At 48.8% G+C, this 21,174-nt stretch overlaps 1 protein-coding gene across 2 annotated transcripts; it reads left to right on the top strand.

The window, feature by feature from the left end:
• The first annotated feature begins 343 nt into the window (after positions 1 to 343).
• LOC310849701 (aflatoxin B1 aldehyde reductase member 2-like) lies at positions 344 to 18,912 on the top strand. 2 transcript variants are annotated; one of them, XM_083750293.1, is made up of 7 exons: positions 344 to 632; positions 9,213 to 9,400; positions 12,841 to 12,945; positions 14,216 to 14,312; positions 14,717 to 14,819; positions 16,797 to 16,926; positions 18,504 to 18,912. In XM_083750293.1, the coding sequence occupies exons 1-7, from the start codon at positions 416 to 418 to the stop codon at positions 18,663 to 18,665; spliced, it is 1,002 nt and encodes a 333-aa protein (XP_083606419.1). In that variant the 5' UTR covers positions 344 to 415; the 3' UTR covers positions 18,666 to 18,912. The 2 variants fall into 2 exon arrangements, with proteins under 2 accessions (XP_083606419.1, XP_083606418.1); XM_083750292.1 differs by lacking the exon at positions 344 to 632 and adding an exon at positions 5,687 to 6,013.
• The last annotated feature ends 2,262 nt before the right edge of the window (positions 18,913 to 21,174 follow it).

Consider the following 21,174-nt stretch of genomic DNA (forward strand, 5'->3'; position numbering starts at 1 on the left):
TACCATTTTTCTCCAAGTTGCTTGAAAGCATTGGCTCGCAGGGTTCTCCCTCCCTCCTCATTTAATCCCCACAACAACCCTGAGAGGTAGGTTAGGCTGAGATAGACAGTAGTGACCGGCACAAGGTCGCACCTATGCGAGTTCATAGCCCAGTGAGGATTTGAACCCAGGTCTCCCAGACCTTAGCAGGACACTCTGACTGAAGGCGCTGCTTGAAACCAGCCCTTTTAAAACAGGCATACAAAACGACATGCTGCAAAATGGCATGCTCTAAAAAGACATTGCAGGAATTTTGAGACGGCCCCTTACCTGGGAAGGGAAGGCGTGGCGTCACGCGTGCTTTAAAAGGCAGTTTCCCAGCTGGTGGCGAGTTCGAATCCAGCCGGAGGCAGATCGAGCTGCTGCAGCCGCCGGGATGTCGGGGCTACGCGGGCAGAGCCGCGGGGTGCGCTCGGTGCTGGGCACCATGGAGTTCGGGCGCAGGGCAGACGCGGCAGCCAGCGGGGCCATGCTGCGCGCGTTCCTGGCCCGCGGGCACTGCGAGCTGGATACCGCGCATATTTACGCGGGGGGCGAGTCGGAGCGGATCCTGGGCGCCTGGTTGGCAGCTGAACCCAAGGCTGCGGCGGCAGGTGGGTCGGTGGAATGGGGGAGCCGGAGACGAAGGCTGCTCTAGACGTCCAGTGGGTCAGCAACGGTTCCTCTGAGCGCATGCAGAGTGCCACACACACAAACAGAGCCGCGAGTAATCACCGGAGTCTGATCTAGATTCGAATCGAATTCTGTGCACACGCTCAGAAGGGCTGACTCTCAGCGCAGGCCTTGCATTCAAGCAGAAGGTCCCGGTTAATGCTGCAGGTCTGTGTGCCTTGCCTGAAACCCTGGAGAGCAGCTGCTGCTGCCAGTCAGTGTAGACAATCCAGAGTTTGATGGACCAAGGGAGCCGAGTAAGATAGTTTCCTAGGATCTGTTGTTGTCTTCTATCTAGTCCAGCCTGCAATGCTTGCTCCAACCAAGCAATGGTGCGTTTGAGCATGTGTGGAGTGCATCTCTCCCTTCTCCTACCCTCCACCCTTTCAGTGCGGTCAAAGGTGATCTACCCTCATTCCTCCCTAAATAAATCCCCCCCCCCCGTTAATCTAGATTCCAGAAATGGGGGAGATACTGGCCTGCTGCTCTGCAAATGTTCTCTGGCACCAGACCCCTTCATCCCCAACCCGCCTGGCTGGTGATCAGGAATAATGACAGCTAATAGTAAAGGTAAAGGGACCCCTGACCATTAGGTCCAGTCGTGGCCGACTCTGGGGTTGTGGCGCTCATCTCGCTTTATTGGCCGAGGGAGCCGGCGTACAGCTTCCGGGTCACGTGGCCAACATGACTAAGCCGCTTTTGGCAAACCAGAGCAGTGCACGGAAACGCCGTTTACCTTCCCGCTGGAGTGGTACCTATTTATCTACTTGCATTTTGACGTGCTTTCGAACTGCTAAATTGGCAGGAGCAGGGACTGAGCAACGGGAACTCAACCCGTTGCGGGGATTCGAACCGCCGACTTTCTGATCAGCAAGTCCTAGGCTCTGTGGTTTAACCCACAGCACCACCCACGTCCCAGTGAGAGATCATGGAGTGCTGCAATGCAGGAGTTAAATTGTGAATTCAGTGACATCTGGAAGGCCATGGAAGAGTCCCATCTCTGGGTGTCCCTTTGCCACTTGGAGCGCAGTCATCTAAATATGAACCAGTCCCGTCCCCGTCCCCCCGTCCCCCGTTCCAGGACAATTCCACCTGCTTTCAACCTTTGCTCTTACTGTTCTTTCTTTCCAGGGTTGGTCATCTGGTTAATCAACAACCTGCAAATCAAAAGGACCATTTGCATTGTTACCTTTGGTCCAGCTGACAAAATCTCCTGTTAGTGCAGCAAAGGCTTGCTTAGAGGCCTGAGAGGGGAAAGCACTCTGCACATGCCCAGAGCTGGGCTGTGTTGATCTGATGCTCACTTGTAATTATGGCCTTCGTCTAGGAAATGGAGGGGAAATGTACTTTTTTTACTTCTTTGGTAATTGCTATTTTACTGCTCATTTGCCCAGTATGGAGAGATCCTTTTGGGGCTCTTTGCCATCCCTGAACAGTTTGGTAAACCTAACTCCAGGTCATTTATGAACGGGTTAAAAAGAGCTAATGGACAGGATTGGTCTGATCCAGGACAGTTCTTACAATTTGTCCCCCCCCCCAATTTGTTTATTTATTTTCACAAAATTGTAAGCACACAAACATACAAACAAACATAAATCATAACCTTATTAAAACTAGTCTTATTAACATTGTTAAGTGACGTCCTCGTACCCCCCTAGTTGAATTTCAGTGCAAATCATTTTAACGGTTTTCCAAATCATAATTCTTATAAACTTAATCACTTAACATCTTTCTTTCTTACCAATTCAGCATTAAACATATTAATTCAACACATTACATATTTAAATCCTAAGCCTATCTGGTAATTGCAAGCTTTTTCCAATTAATTTAACATACAGTATTTAACTAAATAGTCATTAAATTTCATCCATTCTTCCAGATACTCCTCCTCCTCCTGGTCGCGTACTCTTCTGGTCAGGTTGGCTAGCTCCGAAAAATCCATCATCTTCATCTGCCATTCTTCCACACTTGGTACTTCTTGCATTTTCCACTTTTTAGCTAGTAAGATTTGAGCAGCAGTTGTGGCATACAAAAATGACGGTTCTTACAATTTGGGGATGGGTCTACCTGCAGCTTTGAGCTACGAGATAGAGCTTCCACAGTCAGTGGCAGTATACCTGGGATCCCTTCCAACTTTACCATTCTGTGAATCTGTGATCCAATATGGCAGGGTGAGGGGGGGGGGCATTTTTATGCAGTCCAGGCAAGCGAGGTGTATTGCCAGACTTCAAGGACATTTTCCAACACCTGAGGAGGGTTCAAATCAGAGCCATTAAGAGATGTAGCTTGGGAACAGTCTCAAGGGCAAGATAGGAGGGCCGCATGTAGCCTAAGGTCCTGGAGTTTCTGATAATTCCATACACCCTCCTTGCCTGTGTTTGGCAGGAGTTTTGTTTTGTTCCCTTATCACGTCCTTTTCTCCACCAGTCAAGTTAGCCTCCAAGTCACCTTCCTGAATCACCTTGCCAACACTGTAGAACCCACGGCCAGCTTTTAGTAAGCTCTTTTTAAAAATATATATTTTTATTAATTTTTACATGAAATTTCCAAAAAACATACAACATATTTTCTTGTCTTATTCAGTGTTTTGGACTTCCATCAACCACATCTGAAGGTTTTTCAATCTTTATCACTTAACCTGCATTTCATTAATTTCACTATTACTTTTAATGGTCCTTCACTAATAATTTGCTTCATACTTTTCTCTGCAATATTTCACATAGTCCTCTTTACAAAACTTCTTGCAATCCTACTAGCGTAATCTGTTGATTACAATTGCTTTTCAAATAGTTCACATATTTACTCCAGTCCTCTGAGAAACTCTGATCCCGCAGGTTTCAAATCCTTCCTGTCATCTTGTCTAATTCTGCATAGTCCATTAATTTCGCCTCCCATTCCTCTTTTGTTGGTAACTCTTCTTGTTTCTATTTCTGTGCCAATAGTACTCTTGCTACCGTTATTGCATATAAAAACAGTTTATTATCCTGTCTATTAATATCCTCCCCTACAATGCCAAGTAGAAATGCTTCTGGGTTTTTTAAATAAATGTATATTTCAACATCTTTTTCATCTCATTATATATCATTTCCCAGAAGCTTTTTGCTTTCTTACATCCCCAGCTTTTAGTAAGCATTTTGGGCGCAGACCTACCGTTCTGTTACAGTATTACACTGAACAGAGGTGGCAATTGAGGGTGAATGTAAAAACAGTGCCTCTGAGCGTGCACAGAGCGTTTTACCCTCTCTGAAGGCTTCCCTCCTCCTTCTCGTCATTAGGCCTTTTTTAAAAAGTCATTCCTAGCCCAATTTTCCTCCAGAGGAGTTCAAGGTGGGGGCTTGAATCCAATGCTAGTCCTACTCGGAGTAGACCGACCAACGTTACTAGACAAGGATAACTTAGGTCCATTCAGTTGGAAGCAGTAATGTTCCTAAATACCAGTCGCTGGAAACCACAGAAAGGGAGAGTACTTTTGCATTGCAATCATGCTTTTGAGCATCCCATAATGTCCACTGTGAGAACAGGATGCTGCCCTGTTGGCTTGATCCAGCAGGCTGTTGCTTTTTTCTGCTTGTGGACTTGCTGGATGCCCCTTGGTTTGCCAGTGATTTCTGTGGTTGTTATCTATATATTTGCCAGTTTTAAAATACCACTTGACTGACGAAAACCTCTCTCTAAATGGTTGATATCCAAACTATGCAAAACAAAAAGTGCCAGTAAAAATCAAAAGCTCAAGAAGAAACGGGCACAGAATCTATCAGCCTACAGATAAATTTATCAGCCAGCAGTTTTAAAACAGGGACAACCAATGACATATTAAACAAATTATTTGTTCCATATTGAGTCTTGGCCAAGTCTACCTGGCAGGGCTGTTGCTAGGATTAAATGAGGAACGGCAGGGAGAAACATTGAGCTCCTTGGAGGAAAAGATGGGATGGAAATGCAATAAATAAAACAAACCAACGAAGGTTAAAATGACATGGCAGGATTTGTTGTTGTTTAGTTGTTTAGTCGTGTCCAACTCTTCGTGACCCCATGGACCAGAGCATGCCAGGCACTCCTGTCTTCCACTGCCTCCCACAGTTTGGTCAAACTCATGTTGGTAGCTTCGAGAACACTGTCCAACCATCTCATCCTCTGTCGTCCCCTTCTCCTTGTGCCCTCCATCTTTCCCAACATCAGGGTCTTTTCCAGGGAGTCTTCTCTTCTCATGAGGTGGCCGAAGTATTGGAGCCTCAGCTTCACGATCTGTCCTTCCAGTGAGCACTCAGGGCTGATTTCCTTCAGAATGGAGAGGTTTGATCTTCTTGCAGTCCATGGGACTCTCAAGAGTCTCCTCCAGCACCATAATTCAAAAGCATCAATTCTTTGGCGATCAGCCTTCTTTATGATCCAGCTCTCACTTCCATACATCACTACTAGGAAAACCATAGCTTTAACTATACGGACCTTTGTTGGCAAGGTGATGTCTCTGCTTTTTATGATGCTGTCTAGGTTTGTCACTGCTTTTCTCCCAAGAAGCAGGCATCTTTTAATTTCATGGCTGTTGTCACCATCCGCAGTGATCATGGAGCCCAATAAAGTGAAATCTCTCACTGCCTCCATTTCTTCCCCTTCTATTTGCCAGGAGGTGATGGGCCCAGTGGCCATGATCTTCGTTTTTTTGATTTTGAGCTTCAGACCATATTTTGCGCTCTCCTCTTTCACCCTCATTAAAAGGTTCTTTAATTCCTCCTCACTTTCTGCCCTCAATGTTGTGCCATCTGCATATCTGAGGTTGTTGATATTTCTTCCGGCAATCTTAATTCAGGCTTGGGATTCATCCAGCCCAGCCTTCCGCATGTTAAATTCTACCTATAAGTTAAATAAGCAGGGAGACAATATACAGGACATGGCAGGATAAGGGACCCGAATTTATCCGGCAAGGCTCTTCCTTTGCTTCTGGAATCGGGAAATTTGAGACGGTCCCTTCTCCTGGAAGGGGGCAGGAGTGAAAAGGAGGCGCTAACGCATGCGCAGACAGTGGTGATGCGATTGCCTTTGCCCAGGACCTGGTGGCGAGTTCGAGTTCTGCTAGAGGCAGATCGAGCTGCTGCTGCAGCCGCCGGGATGTCGGGGCTACGCGAGCAGAGCCGCGGGGTGCGCTCGGTGCTGGGCACCATGGAGTTCGGGCGCAGGGCAGACGCGGCGGCCAGCGGGGCCATGCTGCGCGCGTTCCTGGCCCGCGGGCACTGCGAGGTGGATACCGCGCATATGTACGCGGGGGGCGAGTCGGAGCGGATCCTGGGCGCCTGGCTGGCGGCTGAACCCAAAGCTGCGGCTGCAGGTGGGTCGGGCTGCTATAGGCGTTGTCGAGCCCAGATGGCCGGCAACGGTTCCTCTGGGCGCATGCAGAGTGCCTGGCACGCATTGACACGTAGCCGCGAACTCTCACCCGAGCTCAGCGGAGCTTCATCAGGATTCGAATCGTGTTCCGTTTTGCAGGCGCGCCTATCGGAGTACTGGCTGGAAGGGGAGAGCGTCTGCCTTGCATCATGCAATTCAGTTCCCACGGGCATCTCAGGGTTGGGCTAGGAATGCACCGTGCCTGAAACCCTGGAGAGCTGCTGCCGGTCAGTGTTGACGTAACTAGGCTCGGTGGACTAGTGGTCTGGCTTCCTATGACATGCTGAGGTGGGGGGGGGTCATCTCCTGCCTAGACCAGCCTGCAAAGCAGCAGCAACAACAGAGCAACGGTGCATTTGAGCATGTGCAGAGTGCATTTTTCTCTCCTACCTCCCCACCTTTTCCATGCAGTCAAAACTAATCCAACTCCACCCACCCCCATTTTAAACCCATGTTCATCTGTCCTCATTCTTTGTCTTTTATAGTTTGGCCTTTCATTTTCTTAATTTTCATCGGTTGTTCCAGCAACATCTGGAAGACCACCCCAGACTTGAAACATGGATTCCCAATCTCTGGGTGCAGCCTTGCCCACTGAAGCTCAAAAACGGACCAGTTGCTACCCCCATACCAGATTCTTAATTGGATTCCTCCACCAACCAGGCCCTGCATCTTTTGGTCTCTCTCTGCTCTTAAATTTATTGCCTCGGAGGGTTGATAATCTGGTTATTCAACAACTCAAAGAGCTAGAAATCAATCAAAAGGGCTGTCGGCACCTTTAAAACCCTCGCCTTTATTCCAGTGGTCAAAAGTCTCCCGGGAGTTTGCAAAGATTCCTGATGATACTGAAAGCCTTCCCACCTAATCTGAAGGCCACTTGGACTTGCTAAGCAGCTTGAGAAGGGAAAGGAAGTTTGAACATAGAATTATGGAAGCTGGAAGGGACCCCAAGGGTCATCTAGTCCAACCCGCCTTCAGTGCAGGCATTTCAACTAAAGCATCCATGGCAGATGGCCATCCAACCTCTTCTTAAAAACCTCCAAGGAAGGAGAGTCCCCCACCGTCCAGGGGAGTCTGTTCCACTGTCAAACAGCTCTTAACAGTCAGAAAGTTTTTCCTGATGTTTAGTTGGAATCTCCCTACAAGAAAGACCCTGGTTCGAGTCCTACCCTCCAGAGCAGGAGAAAACAAGCATGTTCCCTCTTCCATTTGACAGCCCGTACGGGCAGGGGTACCTTTACCTTTATCGAATACCCATCAGTCTCCTCTTTCCCAAGCTAAACATTCCCAGCTCCCTCAGCCTTTACTCCTAGGGCTTAATTTCAGATTCTCCTAAGTGTACTGCTTATTATTAGGGCATAGGGGGTGAAAAAGCCTTTAACAACCCAAGGGCCACTTTTCCTTCTGTGCAGCCTTCCCGGGGCCAGATGCAAGGGATGGGCAGGGCCAGAGGGGGAAGTGGGCAGAGCAATGGATGCAAATTTTAGCTTTGGGCACTAGACTAGTTTCCTACACATACAATCTCTGTCCGCCATCCGGGCAAGGAAGAGGGACGGTCAGAGTTCAAGGTCGTGTTCCATCACACGAAGCCTGAGAGCAGGTCCGTTGGGGGTGTGGCCTGTGGGGAGGGGTGTGGCTTGGGGAGAGCCCTGGCGGGTCCAGATAGACAGACTTGCTGGGCTGTATTTGGCTCTACCTGCCTTGTTAATACTGTATTTGTTTGCTCCTCATCCTGGTTTTGGGGGCTCCTCTTTACAGAATGACGTGGGTGGCGCTGTGGGTTAAACCACTGAGCCTAGGGCTTGCCGATCAGAAGGTCGGCGGTTCAAATCCCCGCGACGGGGTGAGCTCCCGTTGCTCGGTCCCTGCTCCTGCCAACTTAGCAGTTCGAAAGCATGTCAAAGTGCAAGTAGATAAATAGGTACCACTCCAGCGGGAAGGTAAACAGCGTTTCCGTGCGCTGCTCTGATTGGCCAGAAGCAGCTTAGTCATGCTGGCCACATGACCCGGACTCTGTACGCCGGCTCCCTCAGGCAATAAAGCAAGATGAGCGCTGTAACCCCAGAGTCGGTCATGACTGGACCTAATGGTCAGGGGTCCCTTTACCTTTACAGAATGCAGTCAGAGTTCCTATCCTTCCCTGATCATCATCATCTTTGGCAATCACTCATAGCCTAGTAAGATTGTCTTCCATGAACACGATTTTAAAAGTGAGTCTGTAAGTGACTGTGGAGGCCCATTCTGGATCCACACGTTCTTCCACAGTGGGGACATAGGTTTCCGGCGGGAGTTGATCATGGTGAGGGTTTGCCAAGCGTGCCTTCCTCTTAGCACGTTTCTCCCTTGTGTCCTGAGTGTGAGTGTCTTCAAAGCCCATGACACCTTTGGTAAAGGCTGTTCTCCAACTGGAGCTCTCGCAGGCCAGTGTTTCCCAGTTGTCAGTGTTTATCCTACACTTTTTTAGATTTGCCTTGAGAGCGTCTTTAAACCTCTTTTGTTGACCACCGGCATTACGCTTTCCATTTTTAAGTTCGGAATAGAGTAGTTGCTTTGGAAGACGATAATCAGGCCTCCGAACATAACCAGTCCATTGAAGTTGATGTTGAAGAGTCAATTACTTCAACACTGGTGATCTTTGTTTCTTCCAAGACACTGGCATTAGTTTGCCTGTCTTCCCAAGTGATTTGTACAGATTTTCAGAGACACCGTTGATGGAATCTTTCGAGGAGTTGGAGATGGCGTTTATAAGTGGTCTATGTTTCACAAAAGGGCTGGGTTTGGGGTGGGTTTTTGGAAGACGCCTGTGTGTGAATTTGTTTTATGTGTGTAGATCAGTGGACGCTGACCAGTGCACAGTCTTTGCAGTAAGGCTCTACAGTGGTACCTCGGGTTAAGAACTTAATTCGTTCTGGAGGGCCGTTCTTAACCTGAAACTGTTCTTAACCTGAGGTACCACTTTAGCAAATGGGGCCTCCCGCTGCCACCACAGTGCGAATTCTCTTCTCATCCTGAAGCAAAGTTCTTAACCCGAGGTACTATTTCTGGGTTAGTGGAGTCTGTAACCTGAAGCGTCTGTAACCTGAAGCGTCTGTAACCCGAGGTACCACTGTACTTCCCTGATCTATTCCTCTCTTCCCCACCAGTCAAGGTAGCCACCAAGGCAAATCCACTGGAGGGCAATACTCTGAAGGCTGATTGCGTTCGCTCCCAACTGGAGACGTCCCTCCAGAGGCTGCAGGCAAAGAGTGTCGACCTCTTCTACCTCCATATGCCCGACCACAAGACCCCCCTGGAAGAGACGCTGAAGGCCTGCAATGAGCTACACAGAGAGGTGCAAAAACTGGGGTTTTCTGGGGGGGGGGGGGCGGGAAGCTGATTCTCATGACTGGGCAGCTCATTTGGGCCTCCCAGTCGGTGTTTGATGTGCTGCTTTTGTATCCCCCTTTCCTTCTAAAAGGGACGCGGGTGGCGCTGTGGGTTAAACCACAGAGCCTAGGACTTGCCGATCAGAAGGTCGGCGGTTCGAATCCCCGCGACGGGGTGAGCTCCCGTTGCTCGGTCCCTGCTCCTGCCAACCTAGCAGTTCGAAAGCATGTCAAAGTGCAAGTAGATAAATAGGTATTGCTCCGGCGGGAAGGTAAACGGCATTTCCGTGCACTGCACTGGTTCGCCAGAAGCGGCTTAGTCATGCTGGCCACATGAGCTGGAAGCTGTACTCCGGCTCCCTCGGCCAGTAAAGTGAGATGAGCGCCGCAACCCCAGAGTCGTCCACAACTGGACCTAATGGTCAGGGGTCCCTTTACCTTTACCTTTTCCTTCTAAACAAATCGAGGCCCCTTCCAATCCCCGAGTTAAAACAACACACATGCAAGGCCTGCAATATTCCACACTGGTGTCTGGAATAGAGGGGTGCAAAGGTCACGAGTTCCGTTCCAACCGGCGTTCATTCAGCACAATCCGCCGTGCTTCCTTTCTGCTGCACTTCGCCTTCTGCCAAATACAAACCTTGTCTGTCTCGTGCTTGTCTGCTATCTGACCTAAGGTTGCATCGCTGTTTAAGTCGCTTACATTTGCTCTGACATCAAGGAAATGCCCAAACAGTGGGGGGGGGGGGACCAGTAATTAGATTTTAGTAATTTATTTATTTGCATTTACCTTCCACCTTTTTTCATCCCAAGCAGCTCTCGGTGGCGTACCGTATTTTTCCCTCTATAACACGCAGATTTTTTCTCCTAAAAAGGATGGGGAAATGTCTGTGCGTGTTATTGAGCGAATGTGTGGTCCCTGGAGCCAAATGGCGTGAAGGGAGGCAAAAAAAAGCAGGCAAAAATCAAATCGCGCGTCTCGGAGAAGGGAAACCTGAAAAGAGGAAGCAGCTGCTTTCCTGCATTCTGCCTCAGGGTCTTACTGCCCACCCTCCTCTGTTTCCTTGCTGTCTTTGCTCAAACGGAACAAAGAGCAGGGAAAGCCCCTCCCCTCCAGGCAAGCAGAGGGGAAAGCAGTGTCGTCTCTGTGCTCCGGTGCTGCTGAAAACATGCAGGAGGGAGAGAGAGAAAGAAAGAGAGAGAGCGCGCGAGCTGGCTGGCTTGGGTGGGTAGGTGAGGGAAAACTTTTGCCTTCCTTTCCTCCCTCCCGTTATACCCCTCTCCTGCATTCTTAGCCAGCTGCTTCTCTGCACACCCCTCTCGTGCTCCTTGTCCGTTCTGTGTTTTTCCTTCCCTCCCCACTTAAAATGTGGTTAAAAAGCATAGATCCACATGGATCCTCAGGATCTTTGCATTGGGTCACCCCAAATTCACCATCAGAGCACATAGCATGTCCATGGCTACAGCCTGCCCCCCCCCCCAAATCACGCACCCACTGTTGCCTGGGGCTGCAATGGTGCAAAAATGTGGTTACAAAGCATGGATCCACAGGGATTCTCAGGATTTTTGCATTGGGTCACCCCAAATTCACCATCAGAGCACATGTCTGTGGCCACAGCATGAAGCACAAAAATGATACATCCACTGTTTCATTCAGAATGTTTTTTCCCTTGTTTTCCTCCTCTAAAAACGATGTGCGTGTTATGGTCAGGTGCGTGTTATAGAGCGAAAAATGCGGTATATTACGGCCACAGCTTATGCACGTTTAGCTTGTGCGCACTGAGTTTTATTCGAATGGCTAACATAAAATAAAATAAAATAAAATAAAGTAAAATAAAATAGGCAGAAAGAGGATGGTGTACCAGGGAAAAAGAGTTTAGTGATCCTGCATGGTATTGAAATTAATGGGTTTTGACTTGATTTTGGCTTTAGGCACAATCCCTGGAACGCAACCCCCATGCAGATTGTGGGCCTACTGTACATGGTTCTTACCTCCCCCCCCAATTATATAATAATAATAATAATAATAATAATAATAATTTATTTGTACCCCGCCCATCTGGCTGGGTTTCCCCAGCCACTCTGGGCGGCTTCCAACAGAGATAAAAAATACACTAAAATGTCACATATTAAAAACTTCCCTGAACAGGGCTGCCTTCAGATGTCTTCTGAATGTCAGGTAGTTGTCCATCGCCTTGACATCCGATGGGAGGGCATTCCACAGGGCGGGCGCCACCACCGAGAAGGCCCTCTGCCTGGTTCCCTGCAACTTGGCCTCTCGCAGTGAGGGAACCGCCAGAAGGCCCTCGGAGCTGGACCTCAGTGTCCGGGCAGAACAATGGGGGAGGAGACGCTCCTTCAGATATACTGGACCGAGGCCATTTAGGGCTTTAAAGGTCAGCACCAACACTTTGAATTGTGCTCGGAAACGTACTGGGAGCCAATGTAGGTCTTTCAAGACCGGTGTTATATGGTCTCGGCGGCCGCTCCCAGTCACCAGTCTAGCTGCCGCATTCTGGATTAGTTGTAGTTTCCGGGTCACCTTCAAAGGTAGCCCCACGTAGAGCGCATTGCAGTAGTCCAAGCGGGAGATAACCAGAGCATGTACCACTCTGGCGAGACAGTCCGCAGGCAGATAGGGTCTCAGCCTACGTACCAGATGGAGCTGGTAAACAGCTGCCCTGGATACAGATTTGACCTGTGCCTCCATGGACAGCTGTGAGTCCAAAATGACTCCCAGGCTGCGCACCTGGTCCTTCAGGGGCACAGTTACCACATTCAGGACCAGGGAATCCTCCACACCTGCCTGCCTCCTGTCCCCCAAAAACAGTACTTCTGTCTTGTCAGGATTCAACCTCAATCTGTTAGCCGCCATCCATCCCCCAACCGCTTCCAGACACTCACACAGGACCTTTACCGCCTTCACTGGTTCTGATTTAAAAGAGAGGTAGAGCTGGGTATCATCTGCATATTGATGGACACCCAGTCCAAACCCCCTGATGATCTCTCCCAGCGGCTTCATATAGATGTTAAAAAGCATGGGGGAGAGGACGGAACCCTGAGGCACCCCACAAGTGAGAGCCCAGGGGTCTTAACACTCATCCCCCACCACCACTTTCTGAACACGGCCCAGGAGGAAGGAGCGGAACCACTGTAGGACAGTGCCCCCAGCTCCCAGCCCCTCAATCCAATTGGATTGCTAAGAGGCAGTGACTGGTCTCCCACAGTCATCCATCCATGGCCAAGAGGGGATTTGAACCCTGGTTTCCCATGTCCCTAGTCCTCATTTAACCACCAGATCCTTTGGTCTGATCCAGCACCCAGCCTCCTCTTCTGGTCTTAAGACTGTATGTGAACATAGAGCTAAAAATACAGGGGCTTATTTGCTTTTTTTTTCTTCCGACAGGGGAAGTTTAAGGAACTGGGTCTCTCCAACTATGCCTCGTGGCAGGTGGCGGAAATCTATGGCATCTGCAAGACCAACAACTGGGTGTTGCCAACAGTGTACCAGGTGAGAGCTGTGTGGACGAATGAAGGTCTTTCCCCCAAGTTGTTTAGTCAGGGCTGGGCAACCTGTGGCCCCTCCAGACGTGTCTGGACTCTCAGCTTCCATCACTCTTGACCATTGACCAAGCTGGTAATGGTTTAAGTCTGTGTATTAGAATCATAAGGGACACGGGTGGCGCTGTGGGTTAAACCATAGAGCCTAGGACTTGCTGATCAGAAGGTTGGCAGTTTGAATCCCCGCGATGGGGTGAGCTCCCGTTGCTCGGTCCCTGCTCCTGCCAACCTAGCAGTACGAAAGCACGTCAAAGTGCAAGTAGATAAATAGGTACCACTCAGGCGGGAAGGTAAACGGTGTTTCCATGTGCTGCTCTGGTTCGCCAGAAGCGGCTTAGTCCTGCTGGCCACATGACCCGGAATCTGTACGCCGGCTCCCTTGGCCAATAAAGTGAGATGAGCACCGCAACCCCAGAGTCGGTCACAACTGGACCTAATGGTCAGGGGTTCCTTTATCTTATTAGAATTATAGGATTGTAGCACTGGAAAGCCCTGCACTGAGTCTACGAAGCCCAGCCCTTATATTCCGGCTCAGTCACTGAAACCCCTACAGAAGTGTTGCTGGTTTTTCTTTTTAATGTTTGATGTTGCATCGTGTTTTTATTATTGGACAAGAAACCAAGCCTTGATTGGCCCAGTCCTGTGGAATTCTCTACCCGCAGGTGCCTTCTGTGCCAGCCTTTAAACACATGCTGAAAATGTATCTGTTCTGCAAGGCTTATGCAGGTCGTTTAGAATACATATTTCCATAATAGCTATTTTCCAATGTTTTTTTTTTTAAAAAAATGGTTTTTATTGGATGAACACCAACTGCTGGAAACTGCAGGAGGGGAGAGGGCTCTTGGGCTTGAATCTCACTTTCAGGTGTCCCATTGGGGAAATACTGGTGCCTGATGATATTGGTGATTTATTAGATATCTATACTGCCCTTCATCCAAGGCTCATAGGGCAGTTTACAGTACGTATGAAAGCACAAAAATCCACAACATAATTGGAAAGAGAACAATCTCTCTCTCCCCTCCCTTCTTCCAATGTCAATTGGCAGGGAGTTCCAAAGGTGCCACCACAATAAACAACCAGTTTCTTACAAATGCAGAACGGATGTTCGATGGCACCTGTAGTAGTGGCAGTTCCCCAGTGGGCAGAAGGGATTTTGCAACACAACGGTCTGCTCCAAGGCTTCTTTATGAACTTTGTTTTTTACTGTCTTTTTCCCAAAGGGCATGTACAACGCTACGACGCGCCAAGTGGAGACCGAATTGCTACCATGCCTTAGACATTTTGGGATTCGATTCTACGCATATAATCCGCTGGCTGGTACGGGTCTGGCAAGGAATGGCAGGGAATGGGTTGGTTTCGGTGGCAGGGCTGCAAAACTTTAGGCACCAGGCGAAAATGTTTCTCTTCATTCAGGCTGATTAACAATCTCTGGTTTTTAAATGTGTGGGGGGTTTTTTGCGGGTATTGGTCTTGTTTTGGTTTTGTGTTCTCATTTTGTATTTTTTCTGTTGTGAACTGTCTTCGGATCTTCGCACAAAATATGCATATTTATGAAATGTGTTGTTGCTGCTGTTTTATGGGCAGAATGGCAGACAGAATTCCAAAGAGGTGCTGGAGTTTTAGCTGTGGGGTGAGAAGAGAGTGGATTGACCTAAGTGAGGCATCTTGGCTTATAAGGTTCTAGTCCCTAACGTTTGGGCGTTCACTTTCACCTCTTGCAGGAGGGCTCCTGACTGGGAGGTACAAGTACGAAGACAAGGACTCGAACCAGCAGCCAGCTAGCAGGTTTTTCGGCAACGACTGGGCCAAAATCTACAGGGACAGGTGGGTCTAAAATGGCAAAGGGGCTTGCATCTTGAAGGCAGGGGACGAGTCAGTTCTGTTGATGTAAGAAAGAGGCTAGCTTCTTGAACACGGGGGCAAGAAATTAAACTGCTAATGTTGGGAAGCAGTTCTTGCTTTGTGGAGGAAAGCGGTCAGAGCAATAAATACGGGGTTAAAGGTAAAGGGACCCCTGACTGTTAGGTCCAGTCGCGGATGACTCTGGGGTTGCGACGCTCATCTCGCTTTATTGGTCAAGGGAGCCGGCGTACAGCTTCCGGGTCATGTGGCCAGCAGGACTAAGCCACTTCTGGCGAACCAGAGCAGCGCACGGAAACGCCGTTTACCTTCCCGCCAGAGCGGTACCTATTTATCTACTTGCACTTTGACGTGCTTTCGAACTGCAAGGTTGGCAGGAGCAGGGACCGAGCAATGGGAGCTCACCCCGTAGCGGAGATTTGAACCGCCAACCTTCCGATCGGCAAGCCCTAGGCTCTGTGGTTTAGACCACAGCGCCACCCACGCCCCTAATACGGGGTTAGGGGAGTGATTTTGTTAGCCATGGCACTAAATGGAACCTCTAGGCACAGAGGCAGTCTACCTCGGAACACCAGGTGCTGCATTCGCATCCTGCATGTGGACCAGATAGCATGATACAATTGTAACTGCCATCTACTACCGCCATTTTGCTTTGCTTATTATGTAAGATTCATTCAGATATATAGAGATACAGTGGTCCCTCGGGTTACATACGCTTCAGGTTACATACACTTTAGGTTACAGACTCCACTAACCCAGAAATAGTACCTCGGGTTAAGAACTATGCTTCAGGATGAGAACAGAAATCTGGCTCCGTCGGTGCGGCAGCAGCAGGAGGCCCCATTAGCTAAAGTGGTGTTTCAAGTTAAGAACAGTTTCAGGTTAAGAACGGACCTCTGGAACGAATCAAGTGTGCACAGTCTCGCAGACTGGCTAGTAACCTTCTAGTAGCCGTTAGATTTCAGGACTCAGAGTTGGGGTCAGCAATGCCTATTTTTATGCTTGCTTCTGTACCCTTTAATACCTGCCTGAGTCCTACATTTCTAAATAAAAGCAGTTGTGTGGTGGCACCAAAGGTCTCTTATTCAGAGGATACTTGCCATGTTTAGGCTGCCTTGGGCGTCCAACCATTTGGGGGAAGGAATGGCTTGAAACAATAGACTTGTGCACCAGCTTTTCTGTTTCTGATCACCACAGCCTCTGCTATTTGTTCTCTCCATTGCACAGCAGAGTGTGGATGTTCACACTGGATTTTAAAAGGTTTAGGCACCATTCATCTTACAAGGGGCCAACTCTTTATTAAGGGTTGGGCAGCTTTAGGTTCCATGGAAAAATATGCCCAGAAGAAGTCTGCTGAAGTATTTCTTTTTCTGCTCAGCCTTGGTGATTGTGGTCTATCCTGGGCAGCTGAAAGATGAATTGGATCTGTATTGATCCTGGTTTGGTTACTTACCTAAGTAAACAGAGGAATCCTCCTGATTTATCTCTGCCAGAGGTAAAAGGTAAAGGTAAAGGTACCCCTGCCCGTACGGGCCAGTCTTGACAGACTCTGGGGTTGTGCGCCCATCTCACTCAAGAGGCCGGGGGCCAGCGCTGTCCGGAGACACTTCCAGGTCACGTGGCCAGCGTGACATCACTGCTCTGGTGAGCCAGAGCCGCACACGGAAACGCCGTTTACCTTCCCGCTAGTAAGCGGTCCCTATTTATCTACTTGCACCCAGGGGTGCTTTTGAACTGCTAGGTTGGCAGGCGCTGGGACCGAACAATGGGAGCGCACCCCGCCGCGGGGATTCGAACCGCCGACCTTTCGATCGGCAAGTCCTAGGCGCTGAGGCTTTAACCCACAGCGCCACCTGCGTCCCACTGCCAGAGGTACCACTGTACATATAAACATGAAGAATGTAAATGACCTTAATTTTTTTTTTTTAAACAACTACGCAGGTATTGGAAGAAGCATCATTTCCAGGGGGTGGACTTGGTCGAGAAAGCCCTCCACGAGGCGTATGGCTCAGACACACCCAGCTTGACTTCAGCTGCCCTCCGTTGGATCTATCATCACTCAAAGCTGCAGGTAATGGTGAACTTTTCCGCCAGCCCGGTATGGTACGGGGAAGAAGTTTGTGTGTGTGTCTGAGGCCAGGTCTAAACTGTTCTACAGTGGTACCTCGGGTTACAGACGTTTCAGGTTACAGACTCCGCTAACCCAGAAATAGTACCTCGGGTTGAGAGCTTTGCTTCAGGATGAGAACAGAAAGTGTTTTCCGGCGGCGCGGCGGCAGCAGGAGGCCCCATTAGCTAAAGTGGTACCTCAGATTAAGAACAGTTTCTAGTTAAGAACAGACCTCCAGAACGAATTAAGTTCTTAACCCAAGGTACCACTGTATTCCCAAAACAGAATCAATAAATGACTTCTGGTAGGTCTAATATTCTGGAGGTGACATATGCTACTTATATCCCCTGCTCTCAATTTTTTATCCTTGCAACCACCCTGCAAGATGCGTCAAGGGGAAACCTGTATTATTATTATTATTATTATTATTAATTTTTCCACCTTCTACCTCTCAAGCAGTTGGTCCCTTACCTTTCCCGCCCCGACCTGGCCACAGTGATCCATGCGACGGTCACCTCCAGGCTTGACTACTGTAATTCGCTCTACGCGGGGCTGCCCTTGAAGCTGTCCCAGAAACTCCAGCGGGTACATAATGCTGCAGCGAGGCTCCTCACGGGGTCTCTGTCATGGGAGCATATTCACCCAGTGCTTTTCCAGCTGCACTGGCTCCCGGTGGAGTACAGGGTCATATTTAAGGTGCTGCTTTGGACCTTTAAAGCCCTTCACAGCCTAGGACCCTCGTACCTACAGGACCGCCTCTCCTGGTATGCCCCCCGGAGGACCTTAAGGTCCATATATAGCAACACCCTAGAGGTCCCGGGCCCTAAGGAAGTTAGATTAGCCTCAACCAGAGCCAGGGCCTTTTCAACTCTGGCTCCGGCCTGGTGGAATGCTCTGCCTCATGAGACCAGGGCCCTGCAGGATCTGATTTCTTTCCGCAGGGCCTGTAAGACAGAGTTGTTCCGCCTGGCCTTTGGCTTGGAGCCAATTTGATTCCCTCCCTCCCCCCTCTTTCTTTTTTCTTTTCCTTCTCCTCCTGCGATGAGGCTATATTTTAATATTTTAATGTTGTATTTTATTTTTGTTTTTAAGTTGTAATCATTTATCTTGTTTTTATTATTGCTTGTAAGCTGCTCTGAGCCCGGCCTTGGCTGGGGAGGGCGGGGTATAAAAAAAATATTATTATTATTATTATTTATACCCCACCCATCTGGCTGGGTTTCCGCAGTCACTCTGAGCGGCTTCCAACAAAAGATTAAAAATACATTAAAAACTTCCCTAAACAGGGCTGTTCAACTTCTGAGGCACGTTCAAAAACGGAATCATTTACTTCTGGGTTTTTGGTGTTCAAAAACCGAAACGTTTGGCTTCTGAGATGCTCGAAAACTGAGGTGCTACTGTATACCCCAAATGTGGCGTCTTTTTTTCATATAAAAAATCCCAAACGTTCTTCTAATTTTGCTGTCAGCTTTGGCCTTCCTCGTAAGCCGAGTCTTCCAATGTTCACCTTTCCCTCTTCTTGCTCTTTCCCCCCCCAGGCTGACCTTGGAGATGCTGTGATCATTGGGATGTCAACCATGGAACAACTGCAGGAAAATCTCAAGTGCAGTGAGGAGGGTCCCCTCCTGCCCGGGGTGGTCGAGGCCTTTGAGAAAGCTTGGCATCTCACAGCCCACGACTGCCCCAACTACTTCCGCTGAAGGCTTTTGCAGCCTCCAGCAGAAACGAGAGCACCCATCGGAGACCCCCACCCCTCTGGACTCTCATTTCGCCACAAACACCCTCTTCTGCTTCAGAAGTCCCTCCCTTTCCCTTGGAATAAACCCAAGCCAACACCTCCGTGGCCTTAGATCAAGAGAGCACTTTTCCCTGGCAAGATTTCTGCAACAAGATTTTCTGGGTCCCTGAAAGCGGCTTTCATCCTTCAAAATAAAAATATTGGTTGCACCTTTTGGCTCTCTTCTTTGCTCCCCACCCCACAGAAGTACAGTGGTACCTCGGGTTAAGTACTTAATTCGTTCCGGAGGTCCGTACTTAACCTGAAAGTGTTCTTAACCTGAAGCACCACTTTAGCTAATGGGGCTTCCTGCTGCTGCCGCGCCGCCGGAGCACGATTTCTGTTCCCAACCTGAAGCAAAGTTCTTAACCTGAAGCACTATTTCTGGGTTAGCGGAGTGTGTAACCTGAAGCGTATGTAACCTGAGGTACCACTGTAATTCATGTCAAGTAGATGCTTCTAACACTGTTGATATCAGGCAGGTATCTTCGTTAGACCTTTTCGTGCCTGCTAAAACCATTTTTGCTTAGACAAGGCTACCCAGACGCTGTGAGCCTTGTTGCTGTTTAGTCGTTTAGTTGTGTCCGACTCTTTGTGAGCCCATGGACCAGAGCACGCCAGGCACTCCTGTCTTCCACTGCCTCCCGCAGTTTGGTCAAACTCATGCTGGTAGCTTCGAGAACACTCTCCAGCCATCTCGTCCTCTGTCGTCCCCTTCTCCTTGTGCCCTCCATCTTTCCCAACATCAGAGTCTTTTCCAGAGAGTCTTCTTTTCTCATGAGGTGGCCAAAGTATTGAAGCCGCAGCTTCACGATCTGTCCTTCCAGTGAGCACTCAGGGCTGATTTCCTTCAGAATGGAGAGGTTTGATCTTCTTGCAGTCCATGGGACTCTCAAGAGTCTCCCCCAGCACCAGCCTTAGTCTGTTTAATAGACACTTCCAAAAAGTTAAAATAATAGACTAGAGTTTATTTGGGTCTTGTTTTAACAATCCAGTGGTATATAAATTTTATGAAATCAATACAGTAGTACCTCAGGTTAAGTACTTAATTCATTCCGGAGGTCCGTTCTTAACCTGAAACTGTTCTTAACCTGAGGTACCACTTTAGCTAATGGGGCCTCCCACTGCTGCCGTGCGATTTCTGTTCTCATCCTGAAGCAAAGTTCTTAACCCGAGGTACTATTTCTGGGTTAGCGGCATCTGTAACCTGAAGCATCTGTAACCTGAGGTACCACTGTAAAATAAACGCTCTACCCCTGAGCTTGAGGCCCTTTCCTATAAAGAAACTGGTTGTTGTTCTGTCAGAATAATTTTTTAAATGGCAATGTTTTGCAAAGGTTTGGTGGGCTGCGTAGCATTCCCTACAGTAAGCCAAGCTCCTCCCACCAGTGCTTTATCTGATCCTTCAGCCAAATCTATATAATCATGCCCAGGGGTGAGGTAGTAGCTGCTCTCTTTATCATTTGAAGTTCTGAGCCTGAGCAGAGACAGCAACAGTATCTTGGAACACATGGAACTACGTGGGGAAGGGGGAGAGCAGTGGAGGTTGGATAAAGATGTAGGGTTTTTTAAGTGCAACTCATCCTGGCAAAGCTGCTGATCTCATTTTAGGATTGCCTGCACTCCCTTGCAGTGGGTCTAGGAGCGGGTGGTGCTGTGGTCTAAACCACTAAGCCTTTTGGGCTTGCTGATCAGGTCAGTGGTTCGAATCCCCGCAATGGGGTGAGCTCCCATTGCTCTGCCCCAGCTCCTGCCAACCTAGCAGTTCGAAAGCACACAGTGCAAGTAGATAAATAGGTACCACTGCGGCAGGAAGGTAACCACATTTCCGTGCGCTCTAGTTTCCCGTCATGGTGTTCTGTAGCGCCAGAAGCGGTTTAGTCCTGCTGGCCACATGACCCAGAAACACTGGCCCCTCGGCCTGAACCAAGATTAGCACCACAATCCCATAGTCGCCTTTGACTGGACTTAACTGTCCAGGGGTCCTTTACCGTTCACCTTTCCAGTGGGTCTCCAGAGTTTCAGACAGGAGATATTTCCAACCCTGGAACCAGCAGAGATTGAATCCCAGAACTTTCTGCGTGTAAAAGCAGGTAGTAGTAGTAGTAATAACAACAACAACAACAACAAAATTATCATTTATACCCCGCCCATCTGGCTGCATTTCCCCAGCCACTCTGGGTGGCTTTCAACAGAATATCAAAATACAATAATCTATTAATTATTAAAAGCTTCCCTAAACAGGGCTGCCTTCATGGTATTCTACCATGGAGCTGAAGTCCTTCCCCTCCCAAGTAAAAGCATGAGTCTAGTCTTCATGGATGTGAATAAGCTTCTCCGTGTTACGTAAAAACCTGCCGTATATCAGCTCAAGGCCATTGAGTCCATCCAGCTCAGTATGGTTGGCACTGAGTAGCAGCAGCAGCTCTCAA

This window comes from Podarcis gaigeae (genome assembly GCF_964106915.1).
Source record: "Podarcis gaigeae genome assembly, chromosome: 8".
NCBI classification, from domain to species: domain Eukaryota; kingdom Metazoa; phylum Chordata; class Lepidosauria; order Squamata; family Lacertidae; genus Podarcis; species Podarcis gaigeae.